Raw genomic sequence first — 22,551 nt, forward strand, 5'->3', positions numbered from 1 at the left:
ATTTGTCTTTGAAGCAACACCACCAAAAAGATTATCTGATCATTTATCTCACTGGTTGTTGATGGGACCTTGCTGTGTGCAAATTGGTTGCCATGTTTTGTACATTACAACAATAATTACACTTCCAAAGTACTTTATTGGCTGTGACTAAATATTTTCAACTAACTATGATATTGCTAGAACATTCCAAGAATATTTTCCAAATACTTGATATCTGGCTTGTATTTTGTCTGTGTACAAGTTAACAATTCTTAATCAGGTCATTATTAATCATTAATTGAAATCTGTCTTTGTTTATCACAGCAATACACAATGCATTCAATTGAACATGCTAGCACAAGAGTGGGAATAGTCCTCGGCAGAACCTCCTTTCCCACCACCCCAGTTTACTATAGCCTCATCACTTGAGACATTTCTACAAAGGGAGATATAGTGGCTTGGTTTACCAGTTAGACCAAAATGTTTCCAAAAGTGGCTGCTACATAGCTGGTGGAAGGCTGCTGATTTTCATTGGGTGACACTGCAAATGGCCTTGCTGGTTGAGCTGGTGGCTGGGAGTGTCAAATCAAGTGACGGTGTTTCTTCTTCCTCACTCTCCTCTCCCTCTACTTGGTCAATCACTGGCTGGACAGGCTGCATTTCTTTGGTGTGGAATGCACTAGGGTGGTGGTGTGATGGGAGGGTGGGAAAGCAAGAGGTGCATGTCAGAAAGAGGATAACATGAGGATACTAGCATCTTGTATCCTTTCAGCCCTACCGCTGGCCAAGGGCTTAGCCATGCCCCTGCCAAGAATGGCCTGCACCGTCTCCTACAAGAGGGTGAGGTGAGGCTAGGAATGGGAGATGTGCCTCGTGATTGGTGTAGATTGTTGGTAGGTGAGTGATTGGTAGTGGGGGGTCGTGCATTGAGCAGTGTGAGTGAATATAGTGATGTAGTTGGTAGATGACTTTTGAAGATGCATTCACTGACCTTGACCAGTGGTCTGAGGTTATGAAGCTTCTTTGGGCACTGGAGTCAGGTGGTGGGGGTGACACTGCTGCCCGGGATGGCCTCAGTGATGTAGTCCCACATCCTTCTTTCTGGAAGGCCTCCTGACCCCTGTGGGTAGAGGACCTCTCTTGCAGTGTTGACCCCCTGCACAAAGCTTGAGTGCTGTGTGCAAGGCCCTGGGTGCCCCTTCCCTGGCTTGCTGAGCCATTTGGGTTAGTGCTGAAGCACTTTTCCCATTTTTAAGGTTCGGAAGGGAATTCAGCTTTCAGCTGAGTAATCACATTTGAGATTTTTTAATGTTACATTTTTTTTCGAAAGGCAGTAAGGGCTGAAAACTGCATTTTTTTCACTGCATCTTAATCTGTAGCATTGACAGCATTGGTAGCAGTGACCACCACACCGTCATTGTGGAGATGAAGTCCCGTCTTCACACTGAGGACACCCTCCATCATCTGGTGTGGCACTACCACCGTGCTAAATGGGATAGATTCAGAACAGATCTAGCAGCTCAAAACTGGGCATCCATGAGGCGCTGTGGACGATCAGTAGCAGCAGAATTGAATTCCACCATAATCTGTAAACTCATTCCGTGGTATATCCCTCACTCTACCAATACCACCAAGTCAGGGGACCAACCCTGTTTCACTAAGGAGTGCAGAAGAGCATGCCAGGAGCAGCACCAGGCGTATCTAGAAATGAGGTGCTAACCTGGTGAAGATGCAACACAGGACTATATGTATGCTTAAAAAGTGGAAGCGGCATGCTATAGACAGGGCTAAGCGATCCCACAATCAACGGATCACATCAAAGCTCTGCAGTCCTGCCACATCCACTCATGAATGGCGGTGGACCATTAAACAACTAACGGGAGGAGGAAGCTCCATGAATATCCCCATCCTCAATGATGGTAGAGCCCAGCTCATGAGTGCAAAAGACAAAGCTGAAACGTTTGCAACCACCTTCAGCCAGGGCCGAGTGGATAATCCATAATGGCCTCCTCCTGAGATCCCCACCATCACATAAGCTAGTCTTCAGCCAATTTGATTCACTCCACGTGATATCAAGAAACAGTTGAGCGCACTGGATACAGCAAAGGCGATGGGCCCTGACAACATTCCGGCTGTTGTGCTGAAGACTTGTGCTCCAGAACTAACCACGCCTCTAGCTAAGCTGTTCCAGTACAGCTACAACTCTGGCATCTATCTGACAATGTGGAAAACTGCCCAGGTATGTCCTGTCCACAAAAAGCAGGACAAATCCAATCCGGCCAATTGCCCCCTCATCAGTCCACTCTCAATCATCAGCAAAGCGATGGAAGGTGTCGTCGACAGTACTATCAAGCGGCACTTACTCACTAATAACTTGCTCACTGATGCCCAGTTTGGGTTCCGCCAGGATCACTCAGCTCCAAACCTCATTACAGCCTTGGTCCAAACATGGACAAAGGAGCCAAATTCCAGAGGTGAGGTGAGACTGACTGCCCTTGACATCAAGGCAATATTTGACTGAGTGGCATCAAGGAGCCCTAGTAAAACTGACGTCCATGGGAATGGGGGGGGGGGAAACTCTCCACTGGCTGGAGTCATACCTAGCACAAAGGAAGATGGTTGTGCTGGTTGGAGGTCCATCATCACAGCCCCAGGACATCGCTGCGGGAGTTCCTCAGGGCAGTGCTCTAGGCCCAACCATCTTCAGCTGCTTCATCAATGACCTTCCCTCCAACATAAGGTCAGAAATGGGGATGTTTGCTGATGACTGCAGTGTTCAGTGCCATTCGCAACTCCTCAGATACTGAAGCAGTCCATGCCTGCATGCAACAAGACCTGGATGATGTAGTGTATGTAACCTGTACCACCTTAAGAGGATACCTTAAGGTGATGGACTACTTTTTGATGGCTCCTGTACATTGTAGTACTGGTGGTGACCACACCGGTATATAAACCCTGTGGAGCAAAGTGTATTCCAGTTCAGCCCTGACCCTCAATTACTAAAGACCTGTTTAATTATTTCTGTAGTCTGTGTCCAGTTATTCAGCATAACTACATTTGAAAACACAGACTCAACAGTGGCGACGAGTCTGATCTTACCTAGCGGCAGTTGCATCAAAGGAAGCTTTGCCTCTGAAACGGGCGTCGATCAAGGACATCCACCCTCAACATCCTGCTGGGCACTGCATAGCACGGGAGGCAATCAGGAACCCGGGTTGGTTTCTGGCCATGAAGTCAAACATCAGTGAACATCCCTTCGACGACAGCGGCGGGTAAGCCCGATCGAGCGGCACGGGGGGGAAGTCGGCCGAGTTGTCAGTAAGAGAAGGGGAGGGAAACGACGAAAAGGGAGGAGAACACGACCGCAGCCGGTGTCAGGGGCCGGACTGCAATCGGGGCAGAGACGCGCAGCAGCCAGAAAAGCGTTTATGTCCACAAGGACCGCGGGAGCGGCGGGGAACAAGAGCAGCAGCGTAGGGGAAAATAAAGGACCGCTGGGAGGCGAGAACGGCAACAGCGCGGTAATCGCCATTTTGAGTCGGCGGGGGAAGAAGACAAGTGCGGGAAAAGCCGCCAAGCGCGGGAAGCCGCCATTTTGAGAAAAAATAATAATAATCATATCCGAAGGAAAGGAAACTCAACAAGGATGCCAAAAACGGGTAACATCACTGCTTTTGATAACGATGTGGAAGATTGGGCCACTTATGTGGAACGCATCGAAGTTTACTGTACAACGAATGAGGTACCGGAGGATAAGAAAGCACTAACCCTATTAAACTCGATGGGTGCGAAGACGTACGGGTTATTAAGGAACCTTGTAACACCAGATAAACCGGTAGGAAAGAGTTTCGCGGATATTGTTACTATCCTGCAAGAGCATTTAAACCCCACGCCGCTGCTGATAGCGGAACGATTTAAATTCTACAAAAGAATTCAACTTAAAGAGGAAAGCAACGCTGAATTCTTAATCGAACTGCGCAAGTTATCAAAGTACTGTCAGTTCGGTACAGGACTAGCAGACGCACTGAGAGATAAGTTTGTGTGTGGGCTCCTAAGGGAAGGAACCCAGAAGCGACTGCTAGAGGAAAAGGATCTTACGCTGGACAAAGCTTTCAGCATTGCAGCGTCGCACGAGGCGCTGCAGAGATACAGCAAAGGCCATTGGAATTCAGCACCAATGAAATGGCATTGGGCGCAGTAAAGTGTTATCGTTGCGGAAGGACAACGCATGACCAGAACCAGTGCTGGTTCAAAGATAAAGAATGCAGGCAATGTGGCAAACTTGGTCACATAGCGAGAGTATGCCGGTCAGGAAAGAAGACCAGCAGCAAAAAGTCGCCGCAGGAGAAGTACAAAAAAGTACACAAGGTGACGGAGAACAGTTCGGATGAACAGAAGATGGATTCAGACTCCAGCAGTAAGGAACTGGGTTGTCTAAAAATACATAATGTGGGTAATACAGCAGACCACCAAACTATCTGGGCCATGCTTCGGATAGCAGGAGTCCAAGTGAAGATGGAATTGGACACTGGATCGGCATTGACGGTCATGAATAAGCAAGATTACAAAAGGTTATTCTCGCACATTCCCCTGAGGGATACGGAGATTGTATTGAAAACATACACGGGGCAAATAGTATACCCCATCGGAAAGATAAAAGTAAATGTGGTCTACAATGGTAAAGAAAGTCAGGAAATGGACTTGTATGTGTTACCTGATGGAGGTCCGCCACTACTGGGACGGGAATGGATCCGGAGAATAAATGTGGACTGGCATTCCATACAAGCACTGACTGTAGATTCCTGTAAAGAGGACGACGTCAAACCTAAACGACTGTCCAAAATATTGGACAATGCTAAGGAGGTGTTCTAACAGGGACTGGGAACACTGAAAGGAATTACGGCAAACATCAAGGTTGAAGAACATGCAAACCCAAAATTTTTCAAAGCCAGACCGGTACCTTATGCGATATGACCTGCTGTGGAAGCAGAGCTGGAAGGGCTAGAACATTCAGGAGTACTGTCCAAGGTGGACTGGAGCGAATGGGCCACACCCATTGTTCCTTTCATGAAGCGTTCGTTGAGCAACAAGCCGGGGGAACCTGGGAAGGTTCGCATCTGTGGCGATTTCAAGATCACTGTTAATCCGGTTCTTCACACGGTGCAATATCCGCTTCCGCGGATTGAAGATATCTTCGCTTCGCTGTCTGGCGGGAAACACTTCACCAAGATAGACCTGGCGCAGGCGTACCTACAGATGGAAGTTGATGAAGCGTCACGCTAGTATCTCACGATCAACACACATAAGGGCTTATTTCGGTATAATAGACTGGTTTTTGGAGTGGCATCGGCTCCAGCGATTTGGCAAAGGGCCATGGAGCAGGTATTGCAGGGAATTCCAGGCACACAATGCTACCTGGATGACATTCTGATTACAGGAGCTGATGATAAGGATCACCTCGCGAATTTGGAGCAGGTGCTCACCAGATTGAAAGAATATGGGTTCAGAGTTAATCGCCAGAAATGTGAGTTCTTTCAAAAGCGAATCTCGTACTGCGGCCACGTCATTGACCAGGAGGGGCTCCATAAGTCACCTGACAAGATCGAAGCTGTTGTGAAAGCTCCCGCTCCGAAAAATGTATCCCAGTTGCGGTCGTTCCTTGGGTTGGTTAACTATTACCACAAGTTTCTTCCAAATTTATCCACTGTGTTACACCCGCTGAACACACTTTTGCAAATGGGAATACCATGGAAGTGGAGCGATGATTGTAAGCGGGCTTTTCAAAAAAGCAAGGCACTGATCACCTCTAAGGAAGTGTTGGCTCACTTTAACCCAACGCTGCCTATTCGCTTAGCTTGTGATGCTTCTCCATATGGTATCGGGGCAGCGCTCTCACATAAGTTTCCAAATGGCTTGGAAAGGCCAGTCGCGTTCGCATCCAGATCATTGACCTCCGCAGAGCGCAACTATGCTCAGATAGATAGGGAGGCTCTCAGCCTCGTGTGGGGAGTTAAGAAATTTAACCATTACCTGCAAGGCCAAAAGTTTACGCTGCTGACAGATCACCAGCCGTTGGTTTCCATTTTTAACCCTAAGAAGGGTGTTCCGGTTATGACGGCGCAGAGGCTTCAGAGATGGTCCCTTTTCCTAGGGGCACATCAATATGATATCGAATTCAAAGGTACAAAGCAACATGGTAATGCTGATGGGCTGTCGCGCCTGCCACTACCTACAGCGGAAGAGGCACCGGCAGTTGACCCTGTCGAGATATTTCACTCGACCATCATCGAATGCTTATTAGTCACTAATGCGGGTATTGAGAGAGAGACCCGAAACAACCTGACACTGTCTCGGGTCTACGATTTGACAGTGAAGGGATGGCCAGCACATGGCGACCCACTGTTACCAGCATTCTCAGCCATACGAGAACAGCTGTCCGTCTGTCAAGGAACATTGATGTATGGAACAAGGGTGATTATTCCTCCTAAATTAAGGGAGAGAGTTCTGAAGGAATTGCATGAAGGTCATCTGGGGGGAGTCAAGATGAAAAGCCTTGCTGGGGCTTATGTGTGGTGGCCAGGTATCGACAAACAAATAGAGGATCTGACTCAAAGCTGCTCAGGGTGCCAAAAAGTTCAAAACGCACCTCCAATTGCACCGCTGCATCCGTGGGAATGGCCTTCAACCCCATGGCAACGTGTGCATATCGACTTTGCAGGTCCATTCATGGATTCCATGTTTTTGATAGCAGTAGACGCACATTCTAAATGGCCAGAAGTGATTAAGATGTCGACCACTACCTCTGAAAAGACGATCGCAGTTCTAAGAACCATATTTGCAAGGAATGGGTTGCCGGAACAAATATGTTCAGACAACGGACCACAGTTCGTGTCAGAAGAATTCCAGAAATTCATGAAAAAGAATGGGGTGAAACACTATACATCTGCCCCATATCATCCGGCTACAAATGGGTTGGCCGAGAGATTTGTACAAATGTTCAAAAAGGCGATAAAGGCCATGAGCGAAGACCATATTCCACTACAACACAAGGTGGACAATTTCCTGATGGCATATCGAAACGCCACGCATGCAGTGACAAATCAAAGCCCTGCCATAATGTTCTATAACAGGAGGTTGCGGTCCCGGTTGGATTTGTTAAAACCCAATGTGCGTAGGGAAGTCGAAAACAAGCAATTCCAGCACGGAAATAACAAGGCCACTCGGAGTTTCGAAATAGGACAACCAGTGTTGGCCAGGGACTATAGGAATGATAAATGGCAATCCGGAACAATTCGTGCCCGACAAGGACCCTTGATGTACACGGTAGACGTTGGAGAGAACGTAATACGACGTCATGCTGACCAACTTGTGGAATCGAGAACAAGGGTCGACCCCATGTCTACGGCAGAGACACCAGTTGAAGAAGTTATTGAGCCTGTAGCATCTACCTCAGACTCGAACGTACATGATGATGTTCAATCCATAGGAGATCAAATGGATGAGTCACCCCAGCAACGAGAACCAGAGACCCCTGAAAGGCGTTATCCGGCCCGGATCAGGAGGCCTCCTCAGAGACTGAATCTTTGAACAGTTTTGTGTGAAAGTTGTATATATGTTATCCATGTAATGTTTAAATTGGGGTGTACACTGTTAAGCTAAACGGGGAGGAATTGTAGTGTATGTAACCTGTACCACCTTAAGAGGATACCTTAAGGTGATGGACTACTTTTTGATGGCTCCTGTACATTGTAGTACCGGTGGTGACCACACCGGTATATAAACCCTGTGGAGCAAAGTGTATTCCAGTTCAGCCCTGACCCTCAATTACTAAAGACCTGTTTAATTATTTCTGTAGTCTGTGTCCAGTTATTCAGCATAACTACATTTGGAAACACAGACTCAACAGATGACATTCAGGCTTGGGCTGATAAATGTCAGGTAACATTCATGCCACAGAAGTGCCAGGCAATGACTATCTCCAACAAGCGAGAATCTAGGACAGGTTGGGTGATTGGGCAGAAGCATGGCAGATGCAATATAACGTGGATAAATGTGAGGTTAGCCACTTTGGTGGCAAAAACAGGAAGGCAGATTATTATCTGAATGGCAATAGATTGGGAGAAGAGGAAGTGCAACGAGACCTGGGTGTCCTTGTGCACCAGTCGCTGAAGGTAAGCATGCAGGTGCAGCAGGCGGTTAAGAAGGCAAATGGCATGTTGGCCTTTGTAGCAAGAGGGTTTGAGTACAGGAACAAGGATGTCTTGCTGCAGTTATACAGGGCCTTGGTGAGACCACATCTTGAGTATTGTGTGCAGTTTTGGTCGCCTTATCTGAGGAAGGATGTTCTTGCCACGGAAGGAGTTCAGCGAAGATTCACCAGGCTGATACCTGGGATGGCAGGAATGACGTATGAGGAGAGATTGGGTCGATTGGGCTTGTACTCGCTGGAGTTTAGAAGAATGAGAGGGGATCTCATTGAAACTTATAAAATTCTGACAGGACTGGACAGACTAGATGCAGGAAGGATGTTCCTGATGGTCGGGGAGTCCAGAACCAGGGGTCACAGTCTAAGGATAAGGGGTAGGACAGAAATGAGGAGGAATTTCTTCACCCAGAGAGTGGTGAACCTGTGGAATCTCTACCACAGAAGGCAGTAGAGGCCAATACATTAAATATATTCAAGAAGGAGTTGGATATATTTCTTAAGGCTAAAGGGATCAAGGGGTATGGGGAGAAAGCAGGGACCGGGTACTGAATTTGGATGATCAGCCATGATCGCATTGAATGGCCTACTCCTGCTCCTATCTTCTATGTTTCTAACCACCACCCCTTGACATTCAGTGGCATTAGCATCGCCGAATCCGCCACCATCAATATCCTGGGGGTCACCATTGACCAGAAACTTAACTGGACCAGCCACACAAATATTGTGGCAATACGAGCACGTCAGAGGCTAGGTATTCTGCGGCAAGTGTCTCACCTCTCCATTCCCCAAAGCCTTTCTACCATCTACAAGGAACAAGTCAGGAGTGTGATGGAATACTCTCCACTTGCCTGGATGAGTGCAGCTCCAACAACACTCAAGAAGCTCGACACCATCCAGCACAAAGCAGCCCGCTTGATTGGCACCCCATCCACCACCTTAAACATTCACTCCCTCCACCACCAGCATACCGTGGCTGCAATGTGTGCCATCTACAAGATGCACTGCAGCAACTTGCCAAGGCTTCTTTGGCAGCACCTCCCAAACCCGTGACCTCTTCCAACTAGAAAGACCCATGGGAACACGTCCAAGTTCCCCTCCAAGTCACACACCATCCTGACTTGGAAATATACCGGCGTTCCTTCATCGTCGCTGGATCAAAATCCTGGAACTCCCTACCTAACAGCACTGTGGGAGTACCTTCACCACACGACTGCAGCGATTCAAGAAGGCGGCTCACCACCACCTTCTCGAGGGCAATTAGGGATGGGCAATAAATGCTGACCTTGCCAGTGACGCCCAGCTCCCATGAACAAATTTTTAAAAGAAAGTTCTGAGTGCATTGCCCATTTAATTCATAGCCCTTTTAATTGCCCAGAATTCCTTGTGAGCTCCACAGCCTCGCTCCCAGAGGCTATCCGAAGCTCAAAAACAGCTTCAGGAGAGGAACTTCACCTCGAAGGTCTCCACTAACACCACCAGGAAGGCATTGCACGGAAGGTTAGGGATGCGCCACCAATCTCCAGCTCCCCAGATGAATTTATTCTCCTTAGCATTGCGGCTATTTTCAGCAGCCGTTAACACACCGGCAACTTTCATGGCAAACACAAATTTCTAGGCCATTATGTTTGTAATTTTTCTTTTATCTCCAAGAGCAGTGCATATGCACATTTTCTAATTGCTGTTTATGAAATACACACAGCTGTTTGAATGGAATGCATCATGTTCAATCATACATACCAAGGATGAATTCTGGATAAAGGATAATTTTTTTAAATTTCATTTACGGGATGTGGGCTTCGCTGCCAAGGCCAGCATTTATTGCCCATCCCTCATTGCCCTGGTGGTGGTGAGCCACTTTCTTGAACCGTTGCAGTCCGTCTTGTGAAGGTACTCCCGCAGTGCTGTGAGGGAGGAAGTTCCAGGATTTTGACCCAACAATGATGAAGGAACAGCGATATATTTCCATGTCAAGATTGTGTGTGACTTGGAGGGGAACTTTCAGGTGCTGGTGTTCCCATGTGCCTTCTGCCCTTGTCCTTCTAGATGGTAGAGGTTGCGAGTTTGGGAGGTGCTGTTGAAGAAGCCCTGGTGAGTTGCTGCAGTGCAACTTGACGATGGTACACACTGCAAACATGGTGCACCAGTGGTGGAGGGAGTGAATGTTTAAGGCGGTGTATGGGGTGCCAATCAAGCAGACTTCTTGAGTGTTGTTGTCTGCATTCATCCATACCTGAAAACAGCAACAGAACTTGAGAGCAAGAAAGAAGCTCTACAGACACCTGAAGGCCAAGGTCCAACAAAAAACTCGCAACCTAAAGAACAGATGGTGGGTGGAGAAAGCGCAGGAGACCCAGCAGCTAGCCGACAACCACGATGTGCGTGGATTCTTTAGCGCAGTCAAGACCATCTACGGCCCAAGCGCCCAAGGTCCTATCCCACTGCAGGCCAAGAACGGAGAGTTACTCATCAAGGACAGAGAGGCAGTCAGTGCCCACTGGAAGGAGCAATTCGAAGATCTCCTTAACTGAGACTCTGTCTTTGGCGTGAGTGCCCTCAACTCCATCCCGCAGCATGCTACCTGCCACCACCTCAGCACAACCCCAGCCCGGCATGAGGCTGAAAAGGACATCCAACAACTGAATAATAACAAAGCCTCAGGAGCAGATGGAATCCCCGCCGAGGCGCTAAAACATGGTGGAGAAGCACTATTGGCGCGAATACATGAACTCATTTCTCTTATTTGGAAGGAGAGCATGCCAGGGGGATCTCAGATGCCGTAATCCTGACCATCTTCAAGAAAGGTGACAAGTCCGATTGCGGTAATTACAGAGGAGTCTCCCTGCTGTCTGCCACAGGGTAAGTCATAGCAAGAATCCTCCTCAATCGCCTTCTCCCAATGGCTAAATAGCTCCTCCCAGAGTCGCAATGCGAATACCGCCCACTAAGGGGCACAATGGACATGATCTTCACCGTGCATCAACTACAAGAGAAATGCAGGGGGCAGCACCAACCGCTGTACATGGCCTTCTTTGACCTCACAAAGGCCTTCGACACCATCAACTATGAGGGATTATGGAGTGTCCTCCTCAAATTCGGCTGCCCTCAAAAGTTTGTCACCATCCTCCGCCTGCTTCACAACGACATGCAAGCCATGATACTGACTAACGGATCCACAACAGACCCAATTCACGTACGGACCGGGGTCAAGCAAGGCTGTGTCATCGCACCAACGCTCTTCTCGATCTTTCTGGCTGCAATGCTCGATCTCACCATCCGCAAGCTCCCCGCTGGAGTGGAGCTAATCTACAGAACAAATGGGAAACTCTTCAACCTCCGGTGCCTCCAGTCCAGATCCAAGGTCGTCCCATCCTCTGTCATTGAATTACAATATGCAGACGACGCTTGCGTCTGCGCACACTCTGAGGTTGAACTCCAAACCATCGTCAACACCTTGACCAAAGCATAGGCCTTACACTAAACATCCGTAAGACAAAGGTCCTCTACCAACCTGCCCCCGCCACACAGTACTGCTCCCCGATGATCAAAATCCATGACGAGGCCTTGGACAACGTGGACCACTTTCCATACCTCGGGAGCCTACTGTCAACAAGGGCAGACGTCGATGACGAAGTCCAACACCGCCTTCAGTGTGCCAGTGCAGCCTTTGGTCACCTGAGGAAGAGAGTGTTTGAAGGCCAAGACCTCAAACCCAGCACCAAGCTCATGGCCTACAGAGCAGTAGTGAAACCCGCCCTCCTGTATGCTTCAGAGACATGGACCATGTACAGCAGGCACCTCAAAGCACTGGAGAGGTACCACCAACGTTGCCTCCGCAAGATCCTGCAAATCCGTTGGCAGGATAGGCGCACCAACGTCAGTGTTCTTACTCAGGCCAACATCCCCAGCATCGAAGCTTTGATCACGCTTGATCAGCTCCGATGGATGGGCCACATCGCCCATATGCGACTCCCAAAACAAGCACTCTACTCGGAGCTCCGACACGGCAAGAAAGCCCCAGGTGGGCAGAGGAAATGCTTCAAGGACACCCTCAAAACCTCCTTGAAAAAGTGCGACATCCCCTCTGACACCTGCGAATCCCTGGCCCAAGACCGCACAAAGTGGAGAAGAAGCATCCGGGAAGGCGCCGAACACCTGGAGTCTCTTCGCCGGGAGCAAGCGGGAGGAGCGCGCGTCAACCCAAGCACCCCACCCAACCGCCCCTTCAACCATCGTCTGCCCCACCTGTGACAGAGACTGCAGGTCCCGCATTGGACTCATCAGTCACCTGAGAACTCATTTTTAATGTGGAAGCAAGTCACCCTTGGGACTGCCGAAGAAGACGACTCATCCAGGCAAGTGTAGTGTTTTCTATCCCACTCCTGACTTGTGCCCTGTAGATGGTGGAAAGGTTTTGGGGAGTCAGGAGGTGAGTCACTCGCTGCAGAATACCCAGCTTCTGACCTGCTCTTGTAGCCATAGTATTTATGGGGCTGGTCCAGTTGAGTTTCTGGTAAATGGTAACCCCAAGGATGTTGATGGTAGGGGATTTGACGATGGTAATGCCGTTGAATGTTGAGGGGTTAAGACTCTCTCTTGTTGGAGATAGTCTTTGCCTGGCACTTGTGTGGCGTCAGTGTTACTTGCCACTCACCAACCCAAGCCTTAATGTTGCCCAGGTCTTGCTGCATGTGGGCACGGAGTGCTTCATTATCTGAGGAGTTGGGAATGGAACTGAACACTGTGCAATCATCAGCGAACATCCCCACTTCTGACCTTGTGAGGGAGGGAAAGTCATTGATGAGGCAGCTGCAGATGGTTGGCCCTAGGACACTGCCCTGAGGAACTCCTGCAGCGATGTCCTGGGGCTGAGATAATTGGCCTCCAACACCATTTTCCTGTGTGCCAGGTATGACTCCAGCCAGTGGAGTCTTTACCCTCGATTCCCATTTGGTTACTACAATCAAGATTGTACACCACTGGAGAACAATAATGCTGCAAAAGAATTCATGAATACTCAACAACATTTCTGCTCCAGTGCTCAATGATAATTGTTTTCTTTGCTGAGGTACTGTTCCCTTACCATTCAAAAATACCCTTTGCACCTCCATTAATTCCATCCTCCACCTCATATCTTGTGACCTTAATTGTGGCGCATTAGCACCATCTGCCTTCCTCGACAGTTGAGGTTCTCCCCTCCTGTGATCTAAATTACTTATCCACAATTTGGCTGACTCGAGACTTGAATTCTCAAATAGAACCAATCTCCTCCCTACACAAAGTTTTAACTTGTCCAAATCCATGCCCTGGTTTACAAATCGTTCCATTGCTTTGCCACACCGCACATCTGCAACTGCCTCTAGCCCCACATCCCAATCTGCACCCTATAATTGCATTCCCCTATTTCTTTTTGTTAATACTGTACTAACATAAGAAAAAGAAGCAGGAGTGGGCCATATGGCCCCTCGAGCCTGCTCCGCCATTCATTAAGATCATGGTGTGGAGATGCCAGTGTTGGACTGGGGTGGACAAATGTAAGAAATCACACAACACCAGGTTATAGTCCAACAGCTTTATTTGAAATCACAAGCTTTCGGAGTGCTGCTCCTTCGTCAGGTGAAGTGGAGAGATGCATACAAACACAGCTTATATAGTCAGAGAATCATGTCAGATGTTTACAGGTAATCTTTCTAACTGCCATTTATCACACCTCGGCAGAGAGATAATCACAGCAATCAAAGGTGTAAATGGAGTGGAGCTAATTTACAGAACAAACGGGAAACTGTTCAACCTCCATCACCTCCAGTCCAGATCGAAGGTCGTCCCATCCTGTCGTTGAATTACAGTATGCAGACGACGCTTCCGTCTGCGCTCACTCGGAGGTCGAACTCCAAACTATCACTCACCGAAACATTCACCGAAGCGTACGAGAGCATGGGCCCCACACTAAACATCCGTAAGACAAAGGTCCTCTACCAACCTGCCCCCGCCACACAGTACTGCCCCCCGATTATCAAAATCCATGACGAGTCCTTGGACAACGTGGACCACTTTTCATACCTTGGGAGCCAACTGTCAACAAGGGCAGACGTCGATGATGAAGTCCAACACCGCCTTCAGTGTGCCAGTGCAGCCTTCGGTCGCCTGAGGAAGAGAGTGTTTGAAGACCAGGACCTCAAACCCAGCACCAAGCTCATGGCCTACAGAGCAGTAGTGAAACCCGCCCTCCTGTATGCTTCAGAGACATGGACCATGTACAGCAGGCACCTCAAAGCACTGGAGAGGTACCACCAACACTGCCTCTGCAAGATCCATCAAATCCATTGGCAGGATAGGCGCACCAACATCAGTGTTCTCGCTCAGGCCAACATCCCCAGCATCGAAGCTTTGACCACGCTCGATCAGCTCCGATGGACGGGTCACATTGTCTGCATGCCCAATACGAGACTCCCAAAACAAGCGCTCTACTCGGAGCTCCGGCACGGCAAGAGAGCCCCAGGTGGGCAGAGGAGGCGCTTCAAGGACACCCTCAAAACCTCCTTGAAAAAGTGCAACATCCCCACTGACACCTGGGAATCCCTGGCCCAAGACCGCACAAAGTGAAGGAGAAGCATCCAGGAAGGCGGCGAACACCTCGAGTCTCTTCGCCAGGAGCAAGCGGAAGCCAAGCGCAGGCAGTGCACATCAACCCAAGCACCCTGCCCCTTCAACCATCGTCTGCCCCACCTGTGACAGAGACTGTAGGTCCCACATTGGACTCATCAGTCACCTGAGAACTCATTTTTAGTGTGGAAGCAAGTCATCCTTGGTTCCGAGGGACTGCCTAAGAAGAAGATACTAAGCCATGTTACGTTTTAGAAGGGCAGGGGTGGGTGGGGAGAAGAGAAAGAGGGATGGGGGTCAAGGAATCCCTAGCCTGTTCTCCAGAGAGTACGGAGGGTAGTAATTGAGAATGCCATCAAAAACATCCTGCCTTCCCTTTTTGGAAACTGCATAAGATCAGGGAAAAGGGGAGAAATACAACATAAAAGCAATGCAAGGCAACAGCCACCCATGTGCATCAGTGTGTGGATAGAGAGCATTGTCTTTATACAAAGCGATTAGATATTTGGCTTTCCCAGCCCTTTCACCAGGTATCTTTGTTAGTCATCTACCATCTGCTCTTTATTCAGCTGGGTAACAGCTATGATGAGGTAGGGATCTGTAGACTCAGCATTGTGCACAACTAGTCATATTTCTTTATTTGATTAAATTTAGCTTAATCTTAAACATCTCCACAGATCACAAAAAAATTAAGTCAGTGTAGGGCCACCACAAGTTAGTATGAAATTGTTCTTCACAAGCCACTCTTGCTGCCCACATCCTGGCCTGCCTCACCCACATTCTAACTGACCTTCGTTAGCTAGCTATGCCTCAGTACAGCCACTTAAATTCTCTTCATTAAATCTCTGCACAGCTTTCCCTTTCCTACTTTACTCCAGCCCTCTCCCTTTCACTCTACCATTGATGCCACAGCCTTAATCCTCACTCTCTGGCACTTATACCTCACTCCACTTTCAAAATCCTACCTCGCATAGTTGATATGAACTTCAAACAGAACAGAAATAAAAACAAAAAAAAATCTAATTTGTGTTGAAGATGAAACTTGATTTTACGAATTAACTCTGATTTTACAAATTAACTCTGATTTTACAAATTAACTCTGATTTTACAAATACAAAAGCAAAATACTGCGGATGCTGGGAATCTGAAATAACAGAAAATGCTGGAAATACTCAGCAGCTCAGGCAGCATCTGTGGAGAGAGAACAGAATTAATGTTTCAGACGAAGGAACACCGACCTGAAACGTTAACTCTGTTTCTCTCTCTCTCTCTACAGCTGCTGCTTGACCTGCTGAGTTTCTCCAGCATTTTGTTTTTATTCCTGATATTACAAATGTTTGGAATGAATCTGGAACTAAAGCTTCTATAAACCTCCCTGATCAATCGCCACAAAAATAACAATCAGCCAAACTAGAGCACCACTAATGCAAAAAGTGGCAGTTACCGTCGCAACATTATGGTACTTTTAACAGAAAATTAATTATCTTCACAGGGCAGCTACTGCCCTTTAAAATTTTACATGGGAAGATACCAGCTTTTTCTACATTTGCCATCTTAAAGTTTTCACATTCTCCAATATCTTTAAATGCATAAATGGCAGGAATTACTATGTCTCCATAGTTAACACAGTAAAGTTACCACTAATAATACAACACCATTATTTGAAAAAATCACTAATCTAGTTTGGCTATGCTGTAATTTTTAACCAGGGCTCTATCTTCATGAAAGAAGTGCTGGGCAAAATCCATTTCCATTTATTTAAAAATACACATAACTCATTGTGACGCTTGCATGTAATGTCAGTGGTAAAAATATACAGTTCTCCCTCCTGAAACAATTTCTAAAGGGGAAAATATAACTTTGTACATAGATCGTAAAACCTGGATTTTTTTTACTTTCTTGCATTCCAGCAGCTAAAAAAAAGTTTCGTACAATTTTCAACTTGTTAAAAAAAAAATCACTTGTTTGTAATTACAGATGTAGAAAAATATTTCTCAAATAGAAACTCCTTCAGTTGATTCACAAGTTCCGACTTCAAGTGGTTTAGTCCAGAGATGATGATGCCCAAAGCCGGACATCTGTCGGGCACTGTGGATACTTTTGCAGTGCATCCATTATCTGACTGCTGTCCAGCAGCAGTTTCACCAGCTGGTATTCTTTCTGTGTTCGGACAGACGCTCCCTCCACTGCTTTCATCAATTCCAACTGATGCAGGTGTTCAAATGCCTAAAAGGACAAAGGGAAAACCAATAACTTGGCCATCTACAAAACCAATAACTTGGCCATCTACAAAACCAATAACTTGGCCATCTACAAAACCAATAACTTGGCCATCTACAAACAAGTATCGAAGAGTGAGCCAGCAAGGAAAATAACTAAAGCAGGCCGACAATGAATGTAGGGTATTGGGAGAAACAACATCTCTGTTCATATAAATAGGCAGGAATTTTACCAAAAATGTCTGCTGACCAGCACTTCAAAGCATAGCTCGGGCACTAGCAATTGTTGTCACTAGTTTAGTTTCCCTTATTTCAGTTTTAATTGAGAAATTGAAGAGAAATGTGATTGTCATTGCCCTATTGAAAGACAAGTGGAAGAGGAAGATTGGTGACTCAGCCACTGTATTGCGAGAGGAGTATATTAATTAACTTCCATCAGATCGTACCCCACAGCATGCATCTTTTGAATATACATTTCCCCACCGCATAAAGCTGGCGATGTTCATGCTATCGCGATTTGTCCGCTATATGTTGTGGACAGTAAATCCATCGATCTCCCTAGTGCAAAACAAAACTGGCTGGTGAGTTTTGCATGTTCGGGCCTCTTTTAGCATCAATGGCCATGCAATTCACATCACCGAGCAAAATACAGGACAGAAACAGAACTCAGTTAAAACACCAGAAAATGCTGGAAACACTCAGCAGCCCAGGCAGCATCCGTGGAGAGAGAGGAACAGAGTTAACGTTTCAGGTCTGGGACCCTTCGTCAGAAATTGCAGTTTATGCCTTTTGATCATAAAGTTATCAAACTGGTACATTTCAAAGTGTAACTGTTCAATCTATAACAGAATAAGGCCGGGGTTTCACTTCAACATTCCAGTTAAAAATCGACCGCAATAACAACTGGAGTAGCAAGATCTTTGTGAAAGTGAAATTCTTCTGGTTATAGACAGGTGAACTGTACAGATTGTGTGCTGATTGGTAAAAACGTATCGGATAATGATAACCAACAGATTATCTGAATTTAGCGAACAGCTGATTTAAGCTGCCTGAAGTCTCCATCAGCTGTTTGCATGGTTAATAATTACGGGAGGCAGTCAGAAAGTGGCGACTTCAGGCAGCTTCAATCAGTTGTTCCTGGGGCATTAAAAACAGATAAAGAGTGGACAGCACTTTCAATAGACAAGATTTGCACCAAATGGATTCCCTTTTGCTAAAACATTTTGCACTATAGTGGGACTCAGATCCTTAGGTGAATCGTTGACAGCACTTAATCGCATTATAACGAGGTGCGAAAAGCTTACCGAATTGCACAAAATAGCCCGCGCCTTAATGTTATAAGCAGTGTCTTTGTAATTGACTTTAGTGGAAATGGCCCCATTGAGGCAGCTGCCCGGGATAAGTGTGCAGGATGTAAGTGGTGGGGACTGTAGTTCAGTGTGCAGTATTGAGCTCCACACCACAGGAAGTATATTGAAGTTTTAAGCGAGAGTACAAGACAGATTTACTAGGATGCTGCCTAGCATGAGCCAAAAAAAAAGTTGAAAAACTGGGTCTTCTTTCATTGAAAGACTTACATTTATATCACGCCTTTCACGACCATCGGACGTCTCAAAGCGCTTTACAGACAATTAAGTACTTTTTTTTTTTTTTTTTGAGTGTACTCACTGTTGTAATGTGGGAAACGCGGCAGCCAATTTGCACACAGCAAGCTCCCACAAACAGCAATGTGATAATGATCAGATAATCTGTTTTTGTTATGTTGATTGAGGGATAAATATTGGCCAGGACACTGGGGGATAACCAATAGCAAAATACTGCGAATGCTGGAAATCTGAAACAGAAAATGCTGGAAACATTCAGCAGGTCAGGCAGCATCGAAGAGAGAGAAAAAGAGAGTCAACGTTTCGGGTCGAGGACCAGAGTTCTGGCAAAGGGTCCTCGACCCAAACCATTGACTATTTCTCTCTCTTCGATGCTGCCTGACCTGTTGAATGTTTCCAGCATTTTCTGTTGTATCGGGGATAACTCCCCTGCTCCTCTTCAAAATAGTGTCATGGGATCTTTTACGTCCACCCGAGAGAGGAGGCGGGTCCTCGGTTTAGCGTCTCATCTGAAAAACGGCACCTCCAACAGTGCAGCACTCTCTCAGCACTGCACTCAAGTGTTAGCCTAGATTTTTGTACTCAAGTCCCTGGAGTGGGACTTGAACCCACAAACTTCTGGCTCAGAGGTGAGCGTGCTACCCACTGAGCCACAACTGACACCGACATTAAAACAACAAAGGTTATGGAGCGATATTACAGAAGTGTTTAAAACGTTGAAAGGAGGGGATAGAAGCAGACTGTTTCCACTAGTTGAGGGTCAAGATTAAAAGTAATAGATTTAGAAGAGAGAGTAAGAAACTTCTTTTGACAGTTCTGGAATTCATTTTCAGAGTTAGCATTTGAGGAAGAAACTATATCAACATTCAGGATTAAATTAGGTGATTGAAGGTGGGTAAACACGATTAGAACTATTTGCCTGCGTGGAGGGTAACGGCTGACAGACTAGTTGGCTCAATGGCCTGTTTCCATGTTGCAACTTTTATATATTCATTTATGGGACGTGGGCATCACTGGCAAGGCCAGCATTTATTGCCCATCCCTAATTGCCCTCAAGGTGGTTAAGAGCCACCTTCTCAAACCGCTGCAGTCCGTGTGGTGAAAGTACTCCCACAGTGCGGTTAGGGAGTTCCAGGATTTTGACCCAGCGACGATGAAGGAACGGCGATATACTTCCAAGTCAGGATGGTGTGTGACTTGGAGGGGAACTTGGAGGTGGTGGTGTTCCCATGCGCCTGCTGCCCTTGTCCTTCTAGGTGGAAGAGATTGCGGGTTTGGGAGGTGCTGCCGAAGAAGCCTCGGCGAGTGGCTGCAGTGCATCTTGTAGATGGTACACACTACAGCCACGGTGCACCGGTGGTGGAGGGATTGAATGTTTAAGGTGGTGGATGGGGTGCCAATCAAGCGGGCTGCTTTGTCCTGGATGGTGTCGAGCTTCTTGAGTGTTGTTGGAGCTGCACTCATCCAGGCAAGTGGAGAGGATTCTATCACACTCCTTACTTGTGCCTTGTAGATGGTAGAAAAGCTTTGGGGAGTCAGGAGGTGAGACACTTGCCGCAGAATACCTAGCCTCTGACGTGCTCTTGTTGCCATAGTATATATGTGGTTGGTCCAGTTAAGTTTCTGGTCAATGGTGACCCCCAGGATGTTGATGGCGGGGGAATTCGGGGATGATAATTCCATTGAATGTCAAGGGGCACTGGTTAGACGCTCGCTTGTTGGAGATAGTCATTGCCTGGCACTTGTGGCGCGAATGTTACTTGCCACTTATCAGCCCAAGCCTGAACGTCATCCAGGTCTTGTTGCATGCGGGCATGGACTGCTTCATTATCTGAGGAGTTGTGAATGGCACTGAACACTGCAGTCATCAGCGAACATCCCCATTTCTGACCTTATGTTGGAGGGAAGGTCATTGATGTGTAGGATTCGCAAAATCCATGAAATACAGTATATTGTTAAGACCCCTGAAATGGCCACATTGTGAGAACACAAGATGGAGTTGGCAGTTCTCATGGCTCAGTTCAAAAGGACACACCAGCAGTATCTTACAGCAGCCTGAGTCATCACCGATTAGAAGATTCCAGAACTTACTGCTATTGATATGATAATATGGTTACAGTAGTAACGAAGTCAAAACAAAAGTATTTACACCTCAAGGTGTGTTAATTGCTAGCAAAACGCAAACCCATCTCTGAAATCACAGAGCAAAGACAAAACCTATTATCTGTACCAAACTCAGAGGGACACAGGACTGATCCCATTAGTTTCATTTACAAGACATTAAAATAAAGTACTTGCTTTTGTCAAAGCAGCCTGCCCATTACCTTGACAAAAGAAAACCCCTGATTTGGCGCCGAGATAAGGGCAAGGGAACAGTATAACTGTGGAGGGAAATTCGACAGCAGGCGTTCTCTCTTTCATTCAGTGAGATTCAGACAGATCCATCACAGATTCACACAGACACGAGGTCAAGGACAGAGCAGGGAGGACCCACAAGATTGTGCAGGAGAGGAGATTCAGAAGTTCAGTCCAGATCCAAGACCATCAGGAGTTCGAAGGCCGAGTGGAGAGGAGACGGTTCGAGGAGTTCGGAGGACTTTCAAGATTGTGCAGGAGAGAGATTCAGCCAGACTCAGACAGATCCACAAGATTCACCAGAAGCAGTGAAGTCCAAGTCCAGATACCATCAGGAGTTCGAAGACCGCGCGGAAGAGGAGACGGCTCGAGGAGTTCGGAGGACTTCCAAGTTTGTGCAGGAGAGCGGGTCCAGGAGCCGGTCCCATAAGGAAGACTGGAGATCCCAGACGTAACAAGGAGTACCAAGGTCCAGGAGGGTTTTAAAATTCTGGTGAGCATAAAGGCCCAACTCTACCTAACTGACATAGTTGAGGTATATTTTAGCAATGGGAGGGTTTGTAACATTAAAGGGTTTTGTAATTCAGGAGTGTGATTTATCCCTCGATGTGTTTGTGCGCTTCCCTCACCCCCGCTTTTAGCTTATCGCTATTTTAGAACTGTTTATATGCTTTAAAGTTATTTTTCTCAGTGTATAATTTAGTCCTCTGTGAGAAACGTTATTTTTCGTCTGCATTTATTCTTGCCATTTTCTCTGTGCACATTCTCTTTCAAAAATAAAGATCGTTTTGATTTAAAACTCAATCTGTCTCATCTGACCATTTGTCTTCCGAGTCACGAGTTGGGCCACACATCAAGGTTGTCTGGCAATAAGCCCAGTGTCTAGAACCGGTGAGGGGGGAGCGCTTCGGAACCGCTCACAAGCAGTGCGAAATTCAAAACCGATCTAGCACACCATAAGCTCGTTAAAACGACCCCTTACAGATGAAGCAGCTGAAGATGGTTGAGCCTAGGACACTGCCCTGAGGAACTCCTGCAGCGATGTCCTGAGGCTGCAATGATTGACCTTCAATCACCACAACCATCTTCCTTTGTGCTAGGTATGACTCCAGCCAGTGGAGAGTTTCCCCCCCCCCGATTCCCATTGACTTCAATTTTACTAGGACGCCTTGATGTCAGGGGCAGTCAGTCTCACCTCACCTCTGGAATTCAGCTCTTTTGTCCATGTTGGGACCAAGGCTGTAATGAGGTCGGGAGCCGAGTAGTCTTGGCAGAACCCAAACTGGGCATCAGTGAGCAGATTATTGATGAATAAGTGCCGCTTGATAGCACTGTCGATGACGCCTTCCATCACTTTGCTGATGACTGAGAGTAGACTGATGGGGCGGTAATTGGCTCGATTGGATTTGTCCTGCTTTTTGTGGACAGGATATACCTGGGCAGTTTTCCACATTGCGAGATAGATGCCAGTGTTGTAGCTGTACTGGAAATGCTTGGTTAGAGGCATGGCTAGTTCTGGAGCACAAGTCTTCAGCACGATAGCCGGTATGTTGTCAGGGCCCATAGCTTTTGCTGTATCCAGTGCGCT

General features: G+C 47.1%; 1 protein-coding gene across 7 annotated transcripts in view; it reads right to left on the reverse strand.

The window, feature by feature from the left end:
* Nucleotides 1–13,739: 13,739 nt before the first annotated feature.
* orc4 (origin recognition complex, subunit 4) overlaps nucleotides 13,740–22,551 on the reverse strand; it is a 127,344-nt gene continuing 118,532 nt past the window's right edge. For all 7 annotated transcript variants that reach the window (XM_085986678.1, XM_085986672.1, XM_085986676.1 and 4 more), the window contains one exon: nucleotides 13,740–17,011. In XM_085986678.1, the coding sequence (XP_085842804.1) occupies nucleotides 16,829–17,011 (183 nt within the window). In that variant the 3' untranslated portion in view covers nucleotides 13,740–16,828. The remainder of the gene's footprint in view (nucleotides 17,012–22,551) is intronic.

This window comes from Somniosus microcephalus, chromosome 4, assembly GCF_052327205.1.
Source record: "Somniosus microcephalus isolate GS21.2 chromosome 4, FLI_Smic_1.0, whole genome shotgun sequence".
In the NCBI taxonomy this organism is placed as follows: domain Eukaryota; kingdom Metazoa; phylum Chordata; class Chondrichthyes; order Squaliformes; family Somniosidae; genus Somniosus; species Somniosus microcephalus.